The sequence below is a fragment of the Myxocyprinus asiaticus genome, chromosome 16 (assembly GCF_019703515.2).
Source record: "Myxocyprinus asiaticus isolate MX2 ecotype Aquarium Trade chromosome 16, UBuf_Myxa_2, whole genome shotgun sequence".
Lineage (NCBI taxonomy): Eukaryota > Metazoa > Chordata > Actinopteri > Cypriniformes > Catostomidae > Myxocyprinus > Myxocyprinus asiaticus.
This window is the reverse complement of record NC_059359.1, coordinates 12,857,091-12,883,335: the sequence shown is the minus strand read 5'-3', so window position 1 is coordinate 12,883,335 and position 26,245 is coordinate 12,857,091. Positions and strand designations below refer to the sequence as shown.

The following is a 26,245-nucleotide window of genomic DNA, read 5'->3' as shown; positions in this document are numbered from 1 at the left end:
AATTGGGCGTAATTTCGCCAAATTTTGTAAAACATTTTAAAATATTATTTAATTGTGTGTATTTAGGTTACATTAAATGTTAACTATAACATCACCCTTAGCGAGACAAAGGATTAGCCATTTTATTTAAAAAAAACTTTAAAAGTGTCATTTCCACCACAGAATTCTAAAAAACACAATACAGAAATTGAGATTTAGTGGAAATGACTCTGTGGTGAGAATACTCATGACCTTCAGAAAAAAATTATAAAAATTTCATGTATCTCTTGTGATGCATGTACTTACACCACTGGACACTGTTAGTAGATAAAACAAATGAATACATAAATTAACTAGTCAGAGTGTGATAATTTTTTTAATGGGAGTTTACTTTCTAGAAGTTCACCTTGCTAAAAGTGCCTGAAGTTAAAGCAACACTGAAGAAGTGAATTTGTTGTCTGTGGAAGCATGCATCTGCGCTGGCTTGACAGTAGGGCCACAAATGTTTGACACTAACAAGATAAAATGATATTGGATTTTGGTTTTCCAAACTAAACACAGGCCCAAGTCAGATGCATTCGTGGTGCGTAATTAAAATGCTCAGAGGACAGGGGGGAGGATAAGGTCATCCTGCCAAGACCCTGAATCAGTCTGCTAAGTAACCATAAACACACCAGTGCTGTGCAAAGCTCCGCACACATTAAAACGGAACTCCACCACTGTTTTCTCTGTGACACTGAGGGGCATGCCTTGCTGTGGGTTTATTGCTGCTTCCCTCGATCACAGATTAAAGGCAAGTACTCCTCTGTGGGCATCACTTTACCATAGTCTCCATCTGGCTCCCAGACTGGCCTGGACTGAGAAGCAGAGGATTTGGATGGGTGAGTGGAGCTCATTTAGACCCAGGTCCGCTGGCTTTACTTTGGTGGCTGCATATCTATCCTCATCCAAAAATAAAAAATGCAAATAGTGCCAACATTTTTACAGTTCTGTAACAGTTCTGGCACAGGTGTGGGGCCCCTGCAGACCCCGATCTTTCCACACCTTATAAAAGGTGTGTGAAGTGAATGTCATTCTCAAGTCATGTTAAATAACCTGGAGATTTTGACGAAAGTTTCAGAGCCACTAGGTGACTAAAAGAAACCTTCAAATTAAATTTGAAGGTTTATGGAAGTAATAACAATTCAACAGGCAAGTGGCATATTTAGTATATTCTCAAACCTAATTACAGCATATCACTATCGGTTTAATGAAGAATGATGTTAAAGGAATAATTAACCAAAAATTAAAAATTCATCCTCATGTTGTTCCAAACCCATATGACCTTTTTTCTTCAGCGGAACACTAAAGGAGATGTTATGGGCAGACTGACAGCCTTTAGTCACCATTCACTTTCATTGTATGGGCAACAGTGCAATACAAGTGAATGGTGACTGAGTCTGTCAATCCCAAACATTCTGCCTAACATCTCCTTTTGTGTTCCACAGAAGAAAGTTAAACAAGTTTGGAAAAACATGAGGGTGAGAAAATGATGAGAGAATTGTCATGTTTGGTTGAATGATTCTTTTAAGGTGACAGATGTCCAAGTAGGAAGAGGAACTTCTAGAAATCTCAGGGCATATGGGGAAAATGTATATGTTTCTCTTGTTACAGAAATCGGAAATCAGTTGTACCACACAAGGCTCTTTAGCCTTGGGCTATATAATCCAGAGACCACTGAAAATCGTTGCAAAAGTAGAATGTGTAATTTTATTTCCCTCTCTCATCATGTGCATATATCTTTTGCCTTAGAGTCGAACTTGTCAATTCAACAGAACTTAATTAGTACACACATACACATATAGGTGGCATTGACACAGTTATGACTGCAGCAAATACTCCATTCAATTCATCACTTCCAGCTGTCTGATAATCTGAAAGCCGCTTTGCTACAAACAGCAAAATGATCCAATAATTCTCAATACCGTGTTTGTGTCTAAACCGCAGTCACGCCAAATCCAACGTTAGAGAATTACAACAGGATTAAGTAGATGATTTGAGGCAATAACAGTCTGAGCTGTTTACACAACATTTAATATCACTGACTTGAAGTAACCTGCTTGTTGGTCCAGGAAAGGCTGAGGGCTCAGAACCTTTCTGGAAAAACCTCCCTGCTGAAAAGACTTGCATTGCTGGTCACAAAACTTGGATGTTCAAAAGTGATAGTTCACCAAAATACAAAAATGATGTCATAATTTATTCACCATCATGTTGTTTTCATTTTAGTTTTTTGGTGTGAACTGTCCATTTAACCAGCAAGAGTTTCATGGTCAACCAGCTTTACCAGAAAAACCGTGCTGGTTGACCAGCATTTTTTGCTGGTGAACAGCATGGCTATGCTAGTCTACCAGCTAGAGCAGCACCAAGTCAGCATAAAAACAGCCTGCACTAGCATGGTATTTTTTTTAACAGTGCTCTGTCAAAAGAGTGTGAGTAAGAATTGCGCAAATAAGGAAAATCTATCCACAGAACAGCAATGCTACTGACAAAAGGTCCCAATGAGAAAATCTCAGCTGGAATATCACTCTACAGAGCACTTTCACAGCAGAATTATCTTAGCATTGTTCTCCCCTCTAATGTGGCCAGTCAGTCAGTGGTTTGATGACAGGGGCAGGGTTAGGTGCAAGCTGGAGCTCAGCATGCATTTCATTTTCGCAAGCAGCCGGGTGACTATTAATAAATTGTGTTTATGGCCCACTCTATACACCACCCTGAGGAGTCCCAACAAGCTGCCAGAAAGAGGCTGACTAGCCTGCCGGGAGAGCATCGGCCTAGCAACAAACTCAAAAGCTCCAAAATGGAGAAGCCAAGTCTGATTTTCTATCCTTAGTTCTTTTCAAAATGGACTAGTCGGTGGGTTACCAGAACTAATAGTTAACATATTGGTGTTAAAGGATTATGCCAGGTTTAATAAAAGTTCATCTCAATCGACAGCATGTGTGGAATAATGTTGATTAACACAAAAAGTAGTTTTGACTTGTGACTAATTTACTTTTGAAACATTTAACATTTACAGACTGATCCCACTGGCTTCCATTGTAAGTTCCTTAATGTAAGCCAGATTTTTGCTATTTTTAAGGAATTGCTGTTGTGTATGCCACAAATGCTGTTGATAGAGCTTAACTTGTAACTTGTATTAAACCAAGAATATTCCTTTAAGAAAGTCTTCCATAATTAAGCTGGTTTTCATTTCACCTGACACCGATTGTTTATCGAGCCTGAAGTTTTAGACAAGTAGGAAGCATTTACATAAGACACGTTCTTGCGTTCAAAAACAGCTAGACGGATTGCACAGAATGGAAACATGAGACGTGTTTTTAAAGGTTGGACTATTTTTTACTTGACACGGCAACCTTCAATGTGAAGCTTGTGGTGGGACGCTTAAAAATAACGGTCAAAGATGTCTGTCTGAATGTGCATTGCTCTAGTAGTGGTGCTTTAAAGGGGATGAATTTAAAGACGTACATTTTCTGAGAAGGTTTTACCCTGCAAAATGTTTTAAAAATAAATAAATTATATATATATATATATATATATATATATATATATATATATATATATATATATATATACATATATATACAGCTGTGCTCAAAAGTTTGCATAAATTGTGAAATTTTGGCATTGATTTTGAAAATATGACTGTTCATGCAAAAAACCTTTATTTAATGAGAGTGATCATTTGAAGCCATTTATTATCACATAGTTGTTTGGCTCCTTTTTAAATCGTAATGATAACAGAAATCACCCAAATGGCCCTGATCAAAAGTTTACATACCCTTGAATGTTTGACCTTGTTACAGACACACAAGGTGACACACACAGGTTTAAATGGCAATTAAAGGTTAATTTCCCACACCTGTGGCTTTTTAAATTGCAATTAGTGTCTGTGTATAAATAGTCAATGAGTTTGTTAGCTCTCACGTGGATGCACTGAGCAGGCTAGATACTGAGCCATGGGGAGCAGAAAAGAACCGTCAAAAGACCTGCGTAACAAGGTAATGGAACTTTATAAAGACAGAAAAGGATATAAAAATATATCCAAAGCCTTGAAAATGCCAGTCAGTACTGTTCAATCACTTATTAAGAAGTGGAAAATTTGGGGATCTCTTGATACCAAGCCAAGGTCAGGTAGACCAAGAAAGATTTCAGCCACAACTGCCAGAAGAATTGTTCGGGATACAAAGAAAAACCCACAGGTAACCTCAGGAGAAATACAGGCTGCTCTGGAAAAAGACGGTGTGGTTGTTTCAAGGAGCACAATACGACGATACTTGAACAAAAATGAGCTGCATGGTCGAGTTGCCAGAAAGAAGCCTTTACTGCACCAATGCCACAAAAAAGCCCGGTTACAATATGCCCGACAACACCTTGACACGCCTCACAGGTTCTGGCACACTGTAATTTGGAGTGACGAGACCAAAATAGAGCTTTATGGTCACAATCATAAGCGCTATGTTCGGAGAGGGGTCAACAAGGCCTATAGTGAAAAGAATACCATCCCCACTGTGAAGCATGGTGGTGGCTCACTGATGTTTTGGGGGTGTGTGAGCTCTAAAGGAATGGGGAATCTTGTGAAAATTGATGGCAAGATGAATGCAGCATGTTATCAGAAAATACTGGCAGACAATTTGCATTCTTCTGCACGAAAGCTGAGCATGGGACGCTCTTGGACTTTCCAGCACGACAATGATCCTAAGCACAAGGCCAAGTTGACCCTCCAGTGGTTACAGCAGAAAAAGGTGAATGTTCTGGAGTGGCCATCACAGTCTCCTGACCCTAATATCATCGAGCCACTCTGGGGAGATCACAAATGTGCGGTTCATGCAAGACGACCAAAGACTTTGCATGACCTGGAGGCATTTTGCCAGCTATACCACCTGCAAGAATTTGGGGCCTCATAGACAACTATTACAAAAGACTGCACGCTGTCATTGATGCTAAAGGGGGCAATACACAGTATTAAGAACTAAGGGTATCCAGACTTTTGAACAGGGGTCATTTCATATTTTTCTTTGTTGCCATGTTTTGTTGTACGATTGTGCCGTTCTGTTATAACCTACAGTTGAATATGAATCCCATAAGAAATAAAAGAAATGTGTTTTGCCTGCTCACTCATGTTTTCTTTAAAAAGGGTATGCAAACTTTTGAGCACAACTGTATATACAGTATATATATATATATATATATATATATATATATATATATATATATATATATATATATATATATATATATATGTTAAAGCAATATCATAAGAGCAAGAGTGCAGTATGTCCAGCAATCAGCATGGCTGTGATTCGGCCCTAGGTGCCCTGAGCGTGTTTGATTACTCCTTCTGTTGCGACTCTCAGCTGTGATTGGAAGTAATGCTGAAGTTGTTGGTAACACTTTATTTTGATGGTGCCCCTACAGATATTCAACTGACTATAAGTGACTAATCAACTGACTTGCTATAGCTAGTAAACAGTGTATCAACAAACATTCAGTGGACTTTCAGTAGCCTGTACATAGCTCTTTATTAATGACCTACTTACATTTCTTTGCTTAACTGCTCATTTTCTTATTTCACTTTTAGTTACCCAAAGGTTTTCTGGAAATGCTCTAATGACTGTTTGTTGCATATGAATTTCCTATCAGTACAGAGTCACTTTACTTTAAAGTAGTATCAACTGTTCATCTATAGTTACCTAGGGACCATCAGAATAAAGTAAACATCTAAAAAATACGGTTAACTTACTGCTATATGTCTCCTTTTTGAAACAGACTATCAACAGATGGTAAATACCAATACTGATAATAACACACAGGAATAGCAGCACCACATTGCAACCAGCACATAGACTTTACGTAAAAGAAATATAAATGTACAGAAGTCATTGTTTCGTTCAACAATTTTAATGAACTGTTCTCAACAATAATGTAATTAGGTCATTAATAAAGACCTATATAAAGGCTACTGAAAGTCTACTGAATGTTTGTTGAAACACTGTTTACTAGCTATAGCAAGTCAGTTGATAAGCTCTTATATTGCTGTTATACAGGCTATTGAAAGTCTACTGAATGTTTGTTGAAACACTGTTTACTAGCTATAGCAAGTCAGTTGATAAGTCACTTATAGTCAGTTGAATATCTGTAGGGAGACCATCAAAATAAAGTGTTACCCAGATGGTTTCAAAGAAATAAGTGCACTGACTGACGACACACAGTTTGTCAACGTCAGCTCAACACGTGCATAGCACACACAAGACTTTTGTCGGCACCTGCTGGCTCAAATCTTTAATGTCAGAGGGATGAATGAAAATTCACACTCTTTTAGCTGCTCTTAGAGATCTGCACTGCTCTTACACATTTGGAATGCCATGACCACAAGTGGAGTGATACAAACAGTTAGCACCCCTCTTGGAACGCCTCTTGTCCAATCAGATTGACCATCGTGTCCCATTCTAAAATTCAAACCCCCATTGTAATGTAACTACAAATATCTATAGACGTTATCAGAAAAAAGGCCTTACTACTCATTGTTGCATTGATGAATGTGAGTGGTTTGGATGACTGGTGTCCAGATGTTTTAATCTTTTCTTAAATCACATGTTCATTAAGTTCAAGTTGGGGCTTGAGGTCTGCAAATGATGTCCAGCAACATTTAAGCTCATGGAAATGGAAGCTGGATGATCAGATAAACTATGCCAAAAATACATCCACATGTACACTTATTTCCCCCTCTTGACGTTATTTACCTTCTCGTATTTCCTGTCTCAGTCTAATCCATAGCAATCTTCAAGCTCTGCTGTTATGTAATCTTATACCTATTCCACAGGCGGGTGTCTAGTGTCTGATGTTATGAGCATTATTGTAACTATTCCAGTAACGGGTATTCCAGCACACTCCCCAGCAGTTACCTTTTATCTCATTTCTCTTCTCATGAACAGCAATTTGCCTGGCAGCAGGGCATACATAAACTTACAAATGTGTACATGTTTATAGTCTGTCTGTAATCCTATTTATGTCTCATGAAGTAATTTGTTATATTGCAGAGCAAAGCTCTCATATTAGGTAGCATTCAGGGACTTACTTGCAAAGTCCACGGAATCCAGTGTAATGTAAGAGGTCATTCGGGGGGTATGTTATTCAGGCCTCTCGTTTAATGAACCCTCGTGACCAAGCACCCTTATCCTTATCCAAATGCTTTGGCTATTTCCTGGTCAGCTGTGCATATTATCTTCTCTGAAGTACCTGCGCTGGGATTTTAAACAATGTATTTCTGATTGCTTTGCTTTTCTAGAGCATCTGAGAAGACATCAGAGAAGATACAAGGATATATTGAGAGTGGAAATTCTAACACTATGGCATATGTGTCAAATTGTTCTTGGTATGTTGCTCTATAAGTATTCCTCAAAGTGGTAGTACTGGGCATCTCAGACTACAGATTCCACTTTACATTTACATTTAAATTTAGTCATTTAGCAGACGCTTTTATCCAAATTGACTTACAAAATAAGGAACAAAGGCAATTTGTCATTAAAGAGCCAACAATAATGGCAGTATCGCACTGCAAAGTTCTAATCGTAGCTGGGGTAGTACAGAAGTTAGAGCAGAAAAAAGACATTTACATACACTTACATACACTTACATTAAATTACATTTACATACACTATTTTGGTGACTCATACTGATGATATCACCATGGAGGAGCTTTATATAAGCTTTGTTGAACAGTGGTTTCTAAAGACTAGCAAAGATATGAAGGAAAAGCTCCACTGGGTGTTCAATTAAGATTTTAACAATGGCTCCTAATCACTGACCTCAGATGAGATAATTGAGACCCATAAGCATGCATCACAATGCCAGATTTAATTAAAGAAAGCTATAAAATACTTTTGGAAAAGGTCAGGAGGAGCAGGGGGATTCTTGTAGAGGGAACCAACATAGGGTAAAGAAGGAAGAAGTGCCAGAAAACTAAGATTTCCAACTATGAAAACCCTCCCTACCTTACCTTTCTACCATTGAAAGGAGAAAAGTGCAGTATGGCATGTCTAAACTTTATTCACTCAATCAGCACCTCTCTAAAGTAGCTCTCAGAGAACAAAATTCAGACCAAATAGTCTATTTTTAAAATTTCTTACTAAAAGGGTAAGCCAGGGAGTATCTGGTGTGTTGGTCAAACATTCTTCGATTTAAATGAAGATTAATGGATTTAGTCTTACCGATGCACATCTCAAAAATGGTAATAGGAGCAATATTCATGGAGCAATATTCAGTGGCTGTGACCTGATACTGAGGCATTTCAAGCAAAAAGTGAACATTATGGAAATTCTGATATAATGTAAGACTGGGGTAACTAAATAAATAGTGGAATCTGAATAAGATCAGCTTCTTATTGCCTAAGGTTCCTGGTTTTCTAAATTGCTAACAATTAACCTTGCCATAATCAGTCAAAAATATATTCCGGGCTCTAAAGGGGAAATCAGAGACAAACTAACTTGAGTTACTGAATGCGTTGTCCTTTACTGACCTTAAATTGAAATTACATGTGCACTTGGTGTGTGACAGTATCATAAGTCAACGACCGCAAAAGATTTAAGTTCATTCAGGTTAACAGAATGAAAAATGCTGAGAGGAAATGTCTAAATTAATTATTAATGCATGTTTTCCTTGATAAGCCCTCCTGAATAAGGCAATTATTTTCACGAGTAAACTTGGCCCATCTATCTTAAACTAAACACTTTATAAAATAAGTTTCCTTGACTGTGTTTACTCAGAAAATATTTTCCTCCCGATTTGACTTCTCGTTTTAGTGGTAAAATACATGCAGCACCTACCGCAAATAACTCTCAAATAGAGAAAGGAAACAGAGAGTACCATTGAGGAAACCTGCACTTCATACTTTAAGCAATTCCACTGGGAAGAGAGGACAGTAAGTGAGAGAACACATACACTCGCAAGAAAAATAAATAAAAAAAGAGCAAGACGAGCTGGCTAAAGTGAGCATGGAAAAATACTAATAAATCATGTATGAAAATGCCAGTCAACACTGAAAGGCCAAATCTAGTGCTTGAGGTTGGGCAGAGGACTTTTTCATTAAAAAAAGCAAAGATAAACAGGTGAGATTTAGACGAAATGGCCACAGTGCTACACAGACCTCTCTTATTCCACTGGAGAAGGTTTGGAAATAAAACGAAATGATGATTTGCAGATGGAATGAATGATTTGTATCTTAAATATGGGCTTATATCGCAGGCATTGAGCAGATCCACATATGCTGATCAAATCACACAGACAACTGACACACACACATATACTGAGCGGCTCACCTCCCCTGCAATGTCGCATGGCCATTTTGCATCTCCTGGACTCGGCGATGGTGGGACATAGTATTGTGTCCTTTGGAGGCTTTTTCACAATGTGCCGTGTGCGGGTCTCCAGCCCCCACTTGAAGCCACAGGTTTTGTTTCTTCTAGTGCAGGACCCCCACTCACTCCACTGGCCCACCTCGCAACCCTCTATTAGAAGAAAAAGCTAGAATTTAAGGGCAGCCACGTAATGACAAAAAAACATTGCTAATGCATATGACATTTTGGATATGATAGGATAGAGTAAAGACCAAAGAATCAGGGGTGTGGGCACAAGGGTGGCGCGGGGTGGCAGCTGCCACCCTAAAAATTAGCTTTGCCACCCCATCCGCCACCCCAGCTTAAGTATCCAAATGTTTTAAAAATAAATGTAAGTATATTATAGTTGATGTTGACAATGTGTAGGGGTTTATTCATGTCGAACTGCCTAAACTCTCACCAAACGCACAAATGAGTACAGACCCATAGCGTGACTGATTACAGCAGCGACCAATACCGTGATTGTTTACAGCAGTGGCCAATCACAGCATCGACCAATCACACACCTACTATTGCAGCGCTGTATAGTGTTTGGGCTCTTGTGGGTTGATTAATTAATTGATTAACACATGGACAAATACATGAAAAAAAGCGGTAAAAATCATTTCTCAGTTTTTTCCAAGTATTCACTGAATGATTATTAGAAACATTGCTGTCAATTATGGGTTGAGATGGGTGAGACGTGTCCTCACCACTTTTTAAAATAGCTTTCTTCAGATATGTTCCAGATGAAACATCTCCAGTTCTTGAGTAGGAGTTTTTATTTCATCTGTGTGTGTTTTGATTGGTGATCCTGCATTGAAATGTGTTATTTTGAATGTTATGATCAATGTTAGTGGTGGCTGTTATCGGTGTCGTTAAGTGTCGGCAGTTTTTCTGCAGCTTGCGCTCTTTTCCGTGTCCCCCATTGTGATGGCCTTCTCGACCGTATTGTTTGTGTGTATGTAGAGTGTGTGTGTGTGGTCTTTTTCTCTTTCTGTCCCTCTCTCTTAATTGCTCTCAAGTGTGTGTTAACGTCCTGGTTACTTGCGTAACCTCCGTTCCCTGATGGAGGGAACGAGACGTTGTGTCGATGTAGTACACTAGGGGTCACTCTTAGGAGCCCGAAACACTTCTGGTTTTTGATAAAAGGCCAATGAAAATTGGCGAGTGGTATTTGCAAGCCACTCCCCCCGGACATACGGGTATAAAAGGGGCTGGTATGCAACCACTCATTCAGGTTTTATGCTGAGGAGCCGAGACAAGGTCCGGCCATTTCAGCAGGTAGTTCAGCATTGTGGCAGGAGGGACACAACGTCTCATTCCCTCCATCAGGGAACGGAGGTTAGCAAGTAACCAGGACGTTCCCTGTCTGTCACTCACTTGACGTTGTGTCGATGTAGTGACACTAGGGGTCCCTATACAAAATGCCGCAAATGGCTGAACTGTGTTACGTGAACTGGCGGTGTGTGACAGGCAGACAACTGTGTGTCCCGTAGCAAGCACACCAGGCCGACACGTAACCTCCCCCAACATAGTTATGAATGTCAAACGGCCCTTTGGGGACAAGTCGACTACCCAAAAGATAGAGACAGGCTAAACCAGTCGTGGCCTCTTTTCCCCTTCTTTTTTTCCACTCCCTAAAAAAGAAGGGGGATTATCCGACTGGGCCGCCAGGTCTAGTAGGGGGGTGTCCCTCCCAAGGGGAGGACACCGCGGAGATCACACCTCGCCCAAAGAGAGGGGGGGATATTTAAGTGGAAAATTACGTCACAAGGTCTTGCCGACCATGTGGAGAGTCTCATGGTAGATCCTACCCAATGGGGGAGGAGTTGCTACAAACATGGAGACTGTGGCAGAGGGGGCTCTGCCCAAGGAAGACGCAGTTTGCCAACAGGGAAACGAATTTGCGGAAGATATACATCGCATGGGGTTACCTTACAGGGAACTGCCACATGCGGAGCACCTAACCCAGAACAGGGCTCTTAGTTAGCACATGTACTGGGCCGGCAGTGAGTCTCTCCGAAAACTCGACTGCCACAGGGCTCGGAGGAAGTCAACCAGGGAACGTAGTTTGTGAACACTACTGGGAATTAATGGCGCACGTCTTCAGCTCAGAGGAGGTGAAAGGCGCTATGTGCAAGTGATACACCCGGCCGGCTATCCCGGGCTTATCCACTTGTATTGCGTGCCACTACCTGGGACGAAACCAGTTCCACCCGGAGGTTGTAGAACCTTGCAAAGGTGTTGGGTGTTGCCCAGCCTGCTGCGCTGCAAATGTCTGTTAGAGAGGCACCCCTGGCCAGGGCAAAGGAGGCCGCTACACCCCTGGTAGAATGGGCTCGTAGCCCTATCAGGGGTGGCACGTCCTGGGTGTGATATGCCATAGCTATGACGTCACTGAGCCAGTGGCGATCCTCTGCTTGGAGATAGCACTTCCTTTCCGCTGTGCACCAAAGCAGACAAAGAGCTGCTCAGAGATCCTAAAGCTCTGCGTGCGATCCAAATAGATGCGTAAAGCACGCACCGGACACAGCAACGACAGGGCTGGGTCTGCCTCCTCCTGGGGCAGCACTCGCAGGTTCACCACCTGGTCCCTAAAAGGGGCCGTGGGAACCTTGGGCACATAGCCCGGTCGGGGTCTCAGGATCATGTGAGAGTAGCCCAGACCGAACTCCAGGCACGTTTCACTGACAGAGAACTCTTGCAGGTCTCCTACCCTCTTGATGGAAGTGAGCGCAGTCAGGAGGGCAGTCTTCAAGGAGAGTGCCTTAAGCTCAGCTGACTGCAAAGGCTCAAAGGGGGCTCTCTGTAGACCCTGAAGAACTACAGAGAGGTCCCATTAGGGAACGAGGCGCAGTCTGGAGGGATTCAGCCTCCTGGCGCCTCTCAGGAACCTGATGATCAGGTCGTGCTTCCCTAAAGACTTACCGTCCACTGTGTCATGGTGTGCTGCTATAGCAGCTACGTACACCTTCAAGGTGGAAGGGGACAGCCGCCCTTCCAACCTCTCCTGCAGGAAGGAAAGCACCGATCCGACTGCGCATCTCTGGGGTCTTCTCGTTGGGAAGAACACCACTTAGCAAACAGACGCCACTTAAAGGCATACAGGTGCCTCATAGAGGGGGCCCTAGAATGAGAGATCATGTCTACCACCTTGGGTGGTAGACTGCTTAGGTCTTCCACATCCCGTCCAGGGGCCAGACATGGAGATTCCAGAGGTCTGGTCGTGGGTGCCGGATGGTGCACCGTCCCTGAGAAAGAAGGTCCTTCCTCAGGGGAATTCGCCGGGGGGGCTGTCGTGAGGAGCGTGAGGTCCGAGAACCATGTCTGGGTGGGCCAGTAGGGTGCTACCAGGAGGACCTGCTCCTCGTCCTCCCTGACCTTGCACAGAGTCTGTGCAAGTAGGCTCACTGGGGGAAACGCATATTTGCGTAGGCCAGGAGGCCAGCTGTGAGCCAGCGCGTCTATGCTGAGAGGAGCCTCGGCGTACCAGAGTGGGCAGTGGGAGGATTCTTGGGAGGCGAACAGGTCTACCTGTGCCTGTCCGAATCAACACCAGATCAGCTGGGCCACCTGAGGGTGGAATCTCCACTCTCCCCTGAGGGTAACCTGTCGTGACAGCGCGTCCGCTGTAGTGTTGAGGTCGCCCGGGATGTGAGTGGCTCGCAGCGAATTGAAGTGCTGCTGACTCCAGAGGAGGAGACGGCAGGCGAGTTGTGACATACAACGAGAGCGCAGACTGCCTTGGCGGTTGACATATGCTACCGTTGCCATGTTGTCTGTCCGAACTAACACGTGCTTGCCCAGGATCAACGGCCAGAACCTCCGCAGGGCGAGCAGAATTGCCAACATCTCAAGGCAGTTGATGTGTCAACGCAGTCGTGGGCCCGTCCATAAGCCGGTGGCTGCATGCCCATTGCAAACAGCACCCCAACCCGTTTTGGAGGCGTCTGTCGTGACCATGACACGCCAGGAGACCTACTCTAGTGGAACACCTGCCCGTAGAAACGAGAGGTCGGTCCAAGGGCTGAAAAGACGGTGACAGACCGGCGTGATGACCACGCGATGTGTCCCATGGCGCCATGCCCATCTCGGGACTGGAGTCTGTAGCCAGTGCTGAAGCGGTCTCATATGCATCAACCCGAGCGGGGTGGCCACCGCTGAGGATGCCATATGCCCCAGGATGATTGGCTAATCCTAGTTCACTCTCGGGACATGTTGTGTGCACACAGGGACTTGGTGCTCTTGCACCTCAGCTGATTAGGGCTTCGGGTCTACTGGAAAAAGAGCAAACTCCTTCCAGTTTAGAGCATCTCTTTCCTCAGTTTGGAGTTGGACTCAGTGTCTTTGACAGCATGCCTCATGAACGAGCGCGCACAGTCGGTGCTGGCCTATTTGAAGGCATTCAAACAGAAAACAGCGGTTCCACTGAAACTCTTCTGGGAAGAAAGGCACTGGAGCGGGGCGTGGCTGCTTTGCGCGGTACCGCAAGCCCAGGAACCAATCATCGAGCTGCGAGGGTTCAGGGGAGAGCGGAGGTTTCCACTCTAGCCCAACGCTTGCGGCCGCCCGGGAAAGCATGTCCGTCATCTCTGCATCCACCTGTGACTGGGCAATCGACCCCGAAGGGGGGAGCCCAGCTGAGGCTTCTGCGTCCCGACTGGACAAGCCTACTCTCTGATGCTGCGCTCGAGAGCTCATCAGCTTCGTGGGCTCCGAACAAGAGGTTGAACTCGCCGTGAGACGAGCCGGCGGACTCATCCAGAAGCCCGATCGGGGCAGATGAGCGTGCTGGGGAATAGGAGGTCCGCGGGGGGATACCCGGTGGGGGCGATCCCATTGGAGTGCCCAAATCGCCCCCAGTGCTAGCCGCGCTGGCCTCAAACCCGTAGGTAGAAAGACCGAGGCGGGGAGCCGCTGGGGTGGTTTGCTTTCTTACGAAAGCAAGCCGCAACCGCAATGTTGCCATGATCATGTTCTCGCAGTGAGAACATGAACCATCCACGAACACTGCCTCCATGTGGGTCGCGCCCAGACACGAAAGACAGCGATCGTGACCGTCGGAAGTTGAGAGGTAACGACCGCAACCAGGAATAACACACAATCAAAAAGGCATCTTTAAAAAGACGCGTCTTTAAAAAGACATCCCGTGTGTACAGCTCTTTTAGAGAAATATACTCTTTCAGGAAAATATACTCTCTTTTTTCTGCCGAAGCGCCCAGGGGCATTCTCTGCAGTGCACCAGTGCAGAGGAGGGAGAAGCTGCTGAAATGCACCGTCAGATCCAGCAGAGGTGAATGAACAGTCGTGAGAATTCAGCTCAATGAGCATGACCGCTCGGCTCCGAAGAGAAAATCTAAATGAGTGGTTGCATACCAACTCCTTTTATACCCGTATGTCTGGAGGAGTGGCATGCAAATACCACTCGCCAATTTTCATTGGCCTTTTATCAAAGACCAGAGGTGTTTCAGGCTCCCAAGAGTGACCCCTAGTGTCACTACATCGACACAACGTCAAGTGAGTGACAGATAGGGAACCAGGTGAGCTGATTGTTGATGGGGTGCACAGGTGCGCAGTGTGTTTCCTCCCTATATAAATGTGTTCCATGGCTGGGTTGTGTGATGGGATACGGTTGTTCATGAACTATTTCATTACGTTCACGGTGGCTGAGGCGCATATTTACTTTTTTTCTGGGTTCCTGCTGCTGGTGCAGAGAGTTTGTGGTTGTCGCTGTCTGAACTTCAGAGTTCGTTGTTTTTTCATATACAGATCTGTCAATAAATGTGTCTGTGTCTTTTAAAGTGTAACACCCATCCAATGACATACAAATGCAATCTTGGTTTATTAAAATAAAAAGTTACATTTGGGTGAATTAGAATACAAAACCTCTAAAAACTACAGGCAAAAAGTTACCACTAGATCAATCAGTCATGTTCTTAATAAAAGTGCTGATCTACGTATTAATCTACTGACTAACAAAATCCCAAGACTGATAGTGGCAGATGTAGAAATGAAATTACCATATTATTTGAAATATTTATTTGAGTGCTTAAATCTGTCATTAAGAATTACTGTTCATCAAAACAGGAAATTTAAAGAATCTTATACTGTGCATAATATCATTAATATTAATGAGTTTCGCAGGACACTGCCCCCCACAATGCAATTTTCCGTAAAGTTTTTATTTTTATTTAGGCCTATCTTTCTTTCATACTGATTATTTCAGCTATTACAAAGGTGATAGGTCTGAAGGAATTTATTAGCAGAATAACATGGGATATGCATGCATTTTCCACCCATGAGTACACTTAACAAAATAAAAAAATATTTGGCCTGCATAAGGTGGTGATGTTTATACCAGATTGCTGTTTCTAAATGTCAAGCTATGGAACATTTAGAATTTGTTGATGTGTTTAATAGACAATGTCTTGGTGCTCTGGAGATAGAAATTCTGTTACTTATTTTTTATGCAAAAAAATATTATTTTGTTATATTTGGCAAATCAGTAGCAAAATGGTTACTATGTGGTTCCTGTGGAAATGCAATTGTATTGCAAATTCAGGGACGTTTGTAATTTAATAGTGACTCAATTAATGAACTCGTACTTGTTGCAATGAAGCTTGGTGCCTTAATCCATAATAACTATGCATGGGCAATTGTGGTCCCATAAAAATGTGTCCATGTGTCGCTACTTCACAATTTTGTAAAACTAAAAAATTAAATATACCCTAACTTTAATATTAAACCTAATGAACAGCATCTTCTTTTGATTTAAAAAAGGAGACTGTGAATGTCTTATTGAAGCATTGAATACCAGTTGCAATATTTGTTTTGTATGAGGATAAAAAAGTATTCCTTTACCTCCACACTCCATGCTATCTTCCAGGGGAGCAAAACCCTCTGGACACTTGTCGAAGCAACGACCCTTGTGCAAGTAAAAACCAGGCTTGCACTTTGTGCAGAAGTCTTTGCTGAAACAGGCCTCGCAGTCATCTATCCTACACCCTGCAAAGCAACAACAGAGACAAAAATCACTCAGGACACCAGGCAAGACCTTTCCATCTGGAGCATATGGAAAGGGGAGAGGGGATCAACATGATAGAGGGATTATTGGTTGGAAAAGGGGTTTTGAGGCTGTATGATGCCTTCTCATGATGGTCGTGAGATATCACAGTGCAACTTCTTTTGAAATACTTGTACATGTTGACCCTGGGAGTGCAGGGTATAAGAGTTTTTTGGGGCTGCATGCAGTTGCATCAGGAATGAGGAATTACCTCAACATGACCCTTTTCACCAAAGAAGGGAAAGCAGATTACTTCAGCACAGAAGAGTCTAGAGCAAGTATGAAAGTTCTGCTCTGATCAACTGAAAGTAAAAGTGGTGTTACAGTAAATTTTCAATTAGATAAAGTTGGTAAAGTTTGCCATGATAAACTCTGATGTTGGCTTGAAAAAGCCTGGCCTGAAAGTTAAAGTTTTACAAGCTTGTGGTTTAAAGGTTTAATAGAATTTATATGAAGACAAACAGCCTGCTAGTTAGAAAGATAGAGAGTCAAATGGACCGTTAAAATGTCAGAACCATAGATAGATATATAGATAGATAGATAGATAGATAGAGTTGGGTGGAGTTTTTAAGGAGGGAAAAGAGGGGTCAACACGCTCTGTGAAGAAGGCAAGACCACCACACCGATCCTCCCATGCCCCGCCTTGCCACAACATATCAAATGCAGTGTGCCAGCATGTCATCAAGCTGTGACTCTGCAAATAGCACGTCAGGCAGAGCAAAATTACATGCACCACACCAACAGGGCGATGCGCTTGCCTATGTAATTAAAAGGAGCCACTGGGAACTGTCTAATTTATGGCACTTCTTAAAAGCTTCTTCAGGGACCTGATAGGTTTTGGATCTCAGATTGCAGCTGTGCACAAACATGTGAAGCAACAATGCTGATTTCACTGAGGTACGAAGGTACCTGTGTCAGTCTTTAGTTGGAGGCTTATGACTTTAACCGATCTGCAGGTGAGCACAGTTTTTCAAAAACATTTAGAGAAAATTTGGCATGGTAAAAAGAGATAAGGCTTTCCTTTTATCTCTGACCCTCTCTGGGTTTCATGAAGGTTCTCACCATCATGCTCCCTAATTAAACCATCTCCAGCTAACCAGCCTGTCTCCTCGGCTACATTCCTTCCCAACAAGGGAGTCTCTCCCCTTCTCCCTTTGAACCCCAGATCCTCCGCCCACCTTTCCTGATCTCTCACGCTTTCTTTAACCCATCCAAACAATCTCATCATACACTCTGAGAGAGTGTATTTTTCAAGAAATGGCAGAAGATACAACTCTCCTGCAAGCACTTAACTAATCCATAGCCATAAAGGCACTTCCTATCACCATTAAAAAGATCAACATGATCACAATGGAAGTCGTCATGCTGCTTCCGAATGTTCATGTACCCTGAAATTGAACCTATTCTACTGAATTATTGAAAAGCACCATCCCCCATCAGACATGCATCGACATTTGCATCGACTCGAAAGTGTTTACCTTCTGCAGTGGCACTACTGACACCAAATTGCGTGAGAAATCTCCAAGACACGGGTTCTTAAGTAAACATATTCACATAAACAATGTTGAGTGTGATTTGGAGGTACATTTTTACTCCACTTACGATTAGGTATAGAGTTGGAGTTGAGGTGCGGGGGTAGTGTTAATAAAATTTGCATTCTTGTTGACTGTATTCCATCATTTACAATTAAAAATACAACTCGCTTTTGGCACCACTCTGTGGACATTTCACCCAGAAAACAGGCAACAACATTTCCAGCTTCTGGGGGCAGTAGTTTGAATTTCCATACGCAAAGACCGATTTCAGCAGCAGAACTTTCCTTTTCCTGTCACCATATACCGAGCCAGACCCAACTTGCATTGGTCTGCATGAATACCACTGATCAATGTCTCAGAGCACATGTAATATGATGTATGTTTGCACCTTTCAATGAGACATACAGATCAAAGAGAGAAGCCGCACTATCATCGGTTGTCTCGTAGCTTAGCTGCAGGGCAAAAATGCAAAATACGCCAAAATAATGAAAGATAAAAAACATCTTTAGCATATTATTGTCTTTAACACCTATGTTTTTACACCAGCCAAGACACCAGAGGAGAACTGCATCTATTGTTTGATAAACACATGCTTTAGCTATAGAGCTCTTGGCGCAGAGTCTGAGGAGAGGAAGAAGGCCACACAGAGATCCATTCGCTTTTGTTCCCAGAGTAATCAAGAGCTATGAGACTTTCTGGGTCCCTACATGTCCAATCTATGACAGGGAGCAACAGCTTATAAATCAGCTACAAATGAAGCTTTTTAACTGAAAAGCAGCTTCTCTCTTTCGCCTGATAAATGGCAGCCACAGTGAGGCTGTCATCGCCTTTTGGTTTGCTTGCTCCAAAAGGGGAAATGAGAAGAAAAAAAGAAAGAAAAAAGAAACTTTTGGCACATGAGTAAGATAATGACTTGTCTGACGTGTCATGAAATGTCATCTGTCACCCGTGATCAAGTGCAGATGCTGCAATATAAAAAAAAACACTGCTATGTTGGAACATTGATATTAGTTAGAAGATAAAAATGCTATCTGTGTACCTTAGGGGGGAAATTACTAAGAATTAATTGCACCTGCTGAAAGTGCAGTTTATTTGCATGCGATGTCTGCAAAGTTTTAGCCATCAATTCTCTAAAGGAAATATGCAAATAACGCACCACAAAATCTGTACAGAAAGCAATTTGCATGACGCAATTCTTAAACTGAATGAGATGCAGTTTTTTGCACTAAAATACCACACACAAATGAAGAGGAACTGTTAAGTGAATTTGCCGCTTAATAAGGTGAACTTGGGTGCAAAATCTCTGTATTAAAATGATCATTCTTGTTATCAGAGAGAAAACGTGTCCTCTACTAAAAGTTCCTTCTTGACAGAAACAGGTGAGAAAAAACTAAAAGTTTTCTGTTCTAGTAAGTTTAACCTCAGTGCCACTTTTAAAGGCCTAGCATAGATGACAACAGGAGACTAATATGACATAATAAGAACTCTCATTATTGCACAGACATGCGGGAATCTGATGGAAGCCTAATGCATTCACTTTGTCCCCAGTGTAATTCATCCCATACAAAAATTGTATATATTGCCAACTATGAAAACATATATTTATAAAATTATAGTTCATAAATTTGGGGATATGCTGTATGTACATATTCAAGTGATAAAAATTAATGTACTGTAAAAAAATTTATTAGCATTTTGAAATATATGCTGTATGTACTGTCTGAAAGAATTTACTTTTTATATCAGTGAAACCCAAAAATGAATATACTGTACGTATTACAATACATATGTGTTTTACATATATTGAACATTTTCAGATATCTATATGGAATTAGAGGGACAAAATTAATACAGAAGCCTAACCAGAACGTCCCAGGCGCCTATGTTGGAGAAAGTTGAAATTGCCTACACCACTGCAAACTGTTGCTTGAGATTTATGTTTGTTCTTTTTTTCCACTTGGCTTTCAATGTGGTTTTGAAGTCAAGTGCATGTTGAGTTGAATCGTCAAGCTTTAGGGGTGATCTAATCCTGCAAGACTTGTGGCAGGAATGCCTCTCTGCTGTGGTCTGGATGAAACACAAAAAACAATAAAGCAAATTATACTGTGGACATTCTAGCCAATGTCATATTCAAGCGGCAGCAAACCATGTTGGCCAGGACTGATTAAATTTTACTTCATTATTTAGGCAAATAAACATTAAAGGGTGACTTCTTTTTAATATGACAAATGGACTTTAAATTCTATGCAGCAGTGCCTTGTAAATAAGGGGTAAATCAGGTAGCCGGTCCTGAGGTTACAGTGGCCACTGTAACCAATGTAGATTATTCAGCAGACATCCTGTGGTGTAGAAGGGATGCCCATGCTTTCGGGTAGGTGGGGTTTGGGGGGTGCGGAATCCGGCCACATTTTTCCATTCTTCCTCCCAGGCCTCACTGAAAGAGCCTGGCCCATCTGACCTGCTTTTTTGAGCAGATTCTAGTAAACGAATCATGCGGTTGACTTTCCCACACCCAGCTATGTCATCTGGCTGCGCCACTGGGTGCACCAATCTCTCTGAGTTTTTCTCTAGGCCCCTGTAGGGTCTGTTTGTATCATCCTCATGCAGTGTCCAAAAACAGGGCTGCTTGTTCACTTTACAGTACATAATAATAATAAAAACAACAATAATAAAAAGATTTTTACATTTACTGAAGAAAATACAAGTTGTCCCTCATGTAGCATGTATACTAGTCCTGGATGAGCTGTGATACTTGAATCTTACTTCCAGGACATTTGCAATCAAAAACCTTCTTAAAAAGGGGTTTCCATGGGAGTAAAAAGAGAAGAGGGAACTTCACTTACTGATATACACACCAAGGGAGTTGCAGAAGATCATTTAGGGACAATATGTTTTATTCTAAAGAGTCTGACAGTGGAGAAGCTACTGTATGTACTGTCAATCATCTGAAGAATATTTCATGAAGTCATTTAAATATTAACATTAATACTCATCTCAATTCTACAAGCTCATGCAAGGCTTTCCTGCCACTGTGTAGCCCATAAAAGCAAATGACCTGCCCTCCGATGGTAAGCTGATAAGTACCTTGATGACTGCTGGAAAAGTTATAGCTGACCAAACCTCTCTGTTTGCAGTTTAGATCCTTATTCATGTGCAGCCTTGAGCCTTCTGTGCATGTGTCTGGTTATGTTTCCCGAGAGAAAAAGTGTGAGGGGCTGCAGTGTGATGACACCAGAATGACTGAAGATGTGTAGGGAATCATCAAGGAGGAACAAAGAGGGTTTGAGATGAATGAGGTAGAGAGCTTTCACTTGACAACCCTGTGGAAAAACTGATGGTGCCAGCCCACCATTTCTCTCTCATTTTGAGCTCCCTTTCCAGCATTTATCTCCTTCCTTCACTCTGTCTTTATCTGGATAGCTTCAGTGGTAGGCTGCAGCTCCCTAAACTTGGCTCATCCTCCTACAGAAGGGAAAAGTGAGCAGCTGCATCTAGCCCTCTTTCTACTTGTGTGCAATGCAATGTTGTAGGGATGGGTCATGGATATGAGACTCGCCAGAGGTAGCTCGGATTCTTCAGTGTAGTGGCATGCAATCTGCTTGCATGGATTTCAAAAAGCACAACCCCACCCCATGGCTCCAATGGAAGAGTCACTGGTGGAGTGCAAACCTTTCTCCTCTTTGCCTTTGATTTTGTTCAGTCCTGAAAATTCTGCAAAGCATTCTTAAAGCAGATAGTATCTCACACACACAAACACACTGGGTTTAATGATAGGCAGCTTCTGCTTAAGTGACTGCAGAGCCTGTTTTTAAAAAACAACAACTTCTTGTAATCCGCCATTTCAGGGAAGTGTGGTGGTTGTATGGAGAACCCATGCAAGAGAGAGCAAAGTGAATGAGTTGTCCTCAAAATTGCTTCCAGTGACCCAATTATTAGTTCTTGCACTAACTCTGATAGAACATCCCATTATGACTGTTGGACATGAACAGCTTAGCGAAGATGACAGAAAGAGTGCAATTTAAGGAGGAGGGTCAAATGCGAAGCTGGATTACAAAGTCGTGACTGAAACTCTTATCACTTCAAAGTGGGCTTTGCGCTGAGATTTGATGGTACGTGACAATGTGAGGTTTGTTCTGGGAGAAGTTCTCTCTGAGAGGAATCCAGATTAACTGGCCACATATCAGTATCATTTAGAATCAAAATTCAACCAGAACAAGGGATGGTTGGAGGACACAGGAATCAGAAAACAAGAGCTTTCTCCTTCGTAACACGTATTTACTTGGGGGCCCCTTCTGAGCTCTTTGATGACTGTGTTAGAATATGGAAGTTCTAGAATGGTCACTAGAGTTAATTGATAGTCAGTTTATGGTCAATTGGATGTTTAGGCAATCCCCTTAAAGTTATGATAAAATTGGCATATAAATCTGTATTGAGTTTGTTGAGTGAGACCGAACAGGTTTTTATGCAGGGGTGTCTGTACTTTGTCTGGGTTATTGACGTTATAGTCGTAGGTCTTGACACGTTCCTTTGAGGCCTTGTTTCAGCCTGTATGTTAGGAGTTTGGCTCTAATAACCCCAAGAGCTAGAGTTCTGTTTTCACATGAAGCATTCAGCCAACACCTCAGGCTTTTCACTTACTGTAACCTCAAAGGTCCAGAGAGTCTCAGGCCCGGATCAAATGTTAAAATAAGGATACAAAATACAAGAAATGAAGGGACAAGGGAGGCATTATTCTAATAGGATGTTTGTTTAGCTCTTTACAGACAGCTATGAGAATTTTCTTACTTCATTAGTGTTTGATATACTGAATTCAATCTGAAAATCTGATTCAAGTTAAGGGACCAAAATTATCTTTGGCAACATGTGTCAGACAGCCATTAAAGTCAACAAGAAACAGCATTCATGACCCATTTTACTTTTGTAATGTGACATATTTCCAAAATAGAAAATTGGATATTCAATGAGAAAAAAAAAGAAAAAGAAAATGTAGCGCAGGGCCTGATTTTATCCATTAGCAACTGATTGGATTGTTAAAAAGTGGTTGTTCATACAGATTAATTGTGTACATAATTGCACAAATGTGTTTTAAGAAAGTATATAGGGTAATTTTTTTTTTTATTTCATGTTGATTTTAAACCAATAATAACACCTGAAAAATATGGAAATTATATTTAATTGTATTTACAAATCATATGGGCACTCACTTAAAATCCCTTTCCTTAAAGGGATAGTTCACCCCAAAATCTAAATTCTCATGTTGTTCCAAACCTATATGAGGTTCTTGTTCCAACGCTGTATGGCTTTTTGTCTTCCGTGGAACACAAAAGGAAAGGTTAGGCAGAATTTTAGAGACTGACCGCCTCAGTCACAATTCACTTTCAATGTATGTATATATATATATATATATATATATATATATATATATATATATATATATTTTAAAAAAAAAGGTCCAATGACAGTGAACAGTGACTGAGGCTTTCTTTTTGCCTAAAATTGTATTTTGTGTTCCACGGAAGAAGGTCATACAGGTTTAGAATAACATGAGGAATTTAGAATAGAGAAATGCTAAAATCTATTGAGATGACTGTATTGCTGTATGTCCAACTTGCCAACAGGATTTTTGTCAGTTTAATCAAACAGTCCTAATATTAGTAGTAGGCATAATATTGCCTGCAGAGCTAAGCTTAAAATCAAATCCAAGCTAAATATACCTGTTTGTGCAATAACATCTATACACCTGTGATACGAACAGGAAGCATGTGGATATGCTTGTGTGTACATGTGAACTTGGACTGTAAATAGTGATTGTGGAGGTAGGGATCTTACTGGAGCACATGTTAATCTCTGTTCCTCGCATGCCATAGTAGCCTGACGGACAGGCGTGGAGACACTCCCCGTACTGCCTCATCCTCTCCCTTCGTAGAAACAGGAACAGCTTTGGTTGGCAGTTCATACACCCGTTGTCTTTCGAACACACTGAGCAGCCTTTGCAGATTGGGTATGCTCCATAGCTAGCTGCAATAAAGCAAGACACAAAAAGACACAGGTTTTACAAATTAGTAACACCAAATAATACTCAATGGACACTTGGCACAAGTAATATAGTTACATCATGACCAACAAGACATGAGCAGTTAGAAGCCATTTAGCATATACTTTCCTTGCTAAAAAAGCCAACTAAGATCAGCATGAATTTCCATGGTCCCAGCTAGTTCAAGCTGGTAGACCAGCATAGCCACATTTTTCACCAGCAAAAAATGCTGGAAACCAACTTGGCCTTTTAAGCTAGTTAAGAATTCTGTTAGGGCCACCAGCACACCAATATCCCATGCTTTAGACCAGCATCCAAAACACAACATACTGTATGCAGTTAACTAGCAGTGCTGGTCTTTTCAACATGGTTTTTATCCAAAGCAACTTACACTTATTACAATGACAGTCCCCCTTAGCAGGGGTGGACTGGGACTAAAAAGTGGCCCTGGACTTTCTGGCCCAGAGGGGCCCACCAAACCCGGCCTGCAACACACCAAACCATAACACACCGGCTCATTGATTTCATTTTCTGGCTCAATTTCAGATTTTTGTGTAAAAAAAAAAAAATTCTATTGACTGCTAGTCATGACAACGGGCCCCACCAGTGCAAAATTGTCATAACTTTAAAACATATAAAACCACTGTAAATGTGATTTTTAGAGAAAGCGCTAAATATAAGCACTTTAGAGTGCAGACAAATAACATGTCCGAAAACTCTTTTTTTTCCCCAACATATAGATGTTAGGTTAAAATGTACATGAAAGTACAAGGGAAAGTGTGTATTTTAGGTGACGTGACAAGTCAGCATTTCTTCAAAAATTTTAAAGATCTTAATCACCTTTCAACTTTTTTTCCAGAAGTGCAAATATACTATTGTCTTAGTTAATATGAGGTTAGGGAAACAACAAGTACAATAATAATATATTATATATGTATACAGTATATAGCTATACAATATCATAAAATGTTGTTTAAAATAGTTAGATCAGGGGTCGGAAACCTTTTTTCACTAAGGAGACAATTTTTTAATTTTTGGTTGATGCATTTTTTCGAAAGAAAAACAAGTAATTTACTATTTTCAAAAACAACATTTTTCAATAAAATAAAATGTTTATATTGCCCATAGACTACTCAAAAACACAAAAAACAAAATAATGTGCAAAAATGTATAGGTAACAAGTTGCAATATGAAATTGAGTACACGTGTTTGTGCGGGTCTCCATAAAATTACATAATTTTACAATTGTCCATCAAAAATTTAACTTTCCTTTTGGTCTGGGCGACATGTAAAAAACTATTTTAATGATAATCGCCTATAAAATGTTGCAATATTCAATTATATGGTCAACCCCCCTGCCAAGGGTCGATGAATATTTTTGCTTTATTGATTTTGCTTTAAAAATTACATACGAAAAACTTAAAAGACATTTCAAAATTCAAATTGCACTTTAAACGAAACAAAAAATGCAATTAAAATAACAAAGTGATTAAAAAACCTTATATATAACCACCTCCCCAAATCCAAACATTTACCATCTCCAACAGCCCCATTTGCTATCACGCAAGCATCCGTCAACAACAAATTGGAAAATTACTAATAGCCTACAAATTAAGACCTAAAGACAATTACAAATGTAGGCTAAAGATAATTATATTAATCACCATAATAAATAAGCCTAATAAATTCCCTTGTGTTCCCAAAAAAATGCTGCCAAATGTGTGTTCTTATTGAATGTGTTTGTATTGTGTTTTGGTAATACAGTTAATGCTGCCTAAAGAAAAGAAAATAGAACTCAATTTTAGGTTCAAGGTGAACGTGTCTTGTATTACTTTATGATTTAATCACTTTCATCTTTTTTTCTTTAATACAAAGATACCTGTATATATTACTGAACCTACAGAGTTGCGTTTGCAATGTGTAAGAGCGAACTGCTCCGTGGAAATAAAACAAACTAAAACTCACAGCAACTCACGAGATGATCGGAGATCATTTGCTGCATTCTCATGGACAGAGGTGGGTAGTAACGCGCTACATTTACTCCGTTACATTTACTTGAGTAACTTCTTGAAAAAAAAAATACTTTTAGATTAGGTTTAAAAGTGGGTACTTTTTACTCTCACTGAAGTAAATTTCTAATGATTTTTTTTTACTTTTACTTCTTTACAATGGGTGGCATTCCTGTTGTTACATTACTGGGTTTAATCTGAATTAATGTGTA

The 26,245-nt window shown here is 41.2% G+C and overlaps 1 protein-coding gene across 1 annotated transcript in view; it reads right to left on the bottom strand.

Annotated features, from left to right (window-relative positions):
• The window catches only part of LOC127453749 (R-spondin-2-like), an 89,991-nt gene that overhangs the window by 25,257 nt on the left and 38,489 nt on the right, over positions 1-26,245 (bottom strand). The window contains exons 2-4 of the mRNA XM_051720405.1: positions 23,820-24,008; positions 16,254-16,397; positions 9,333-9,521 (exon numbers count right to left, since the gene is read on the bottom strand). Coding sequence (XP_051576365.1) covers positions 9,333-9,521; positions 16,254-16,397; positions 23,820-24,008 — 522 coding nt within the window. The remainder of the gene's footprint in view (positions 1-9,332; positions 9,522-16,253; positions 16,398-23,819; positions 24,009-26,245) is intronic.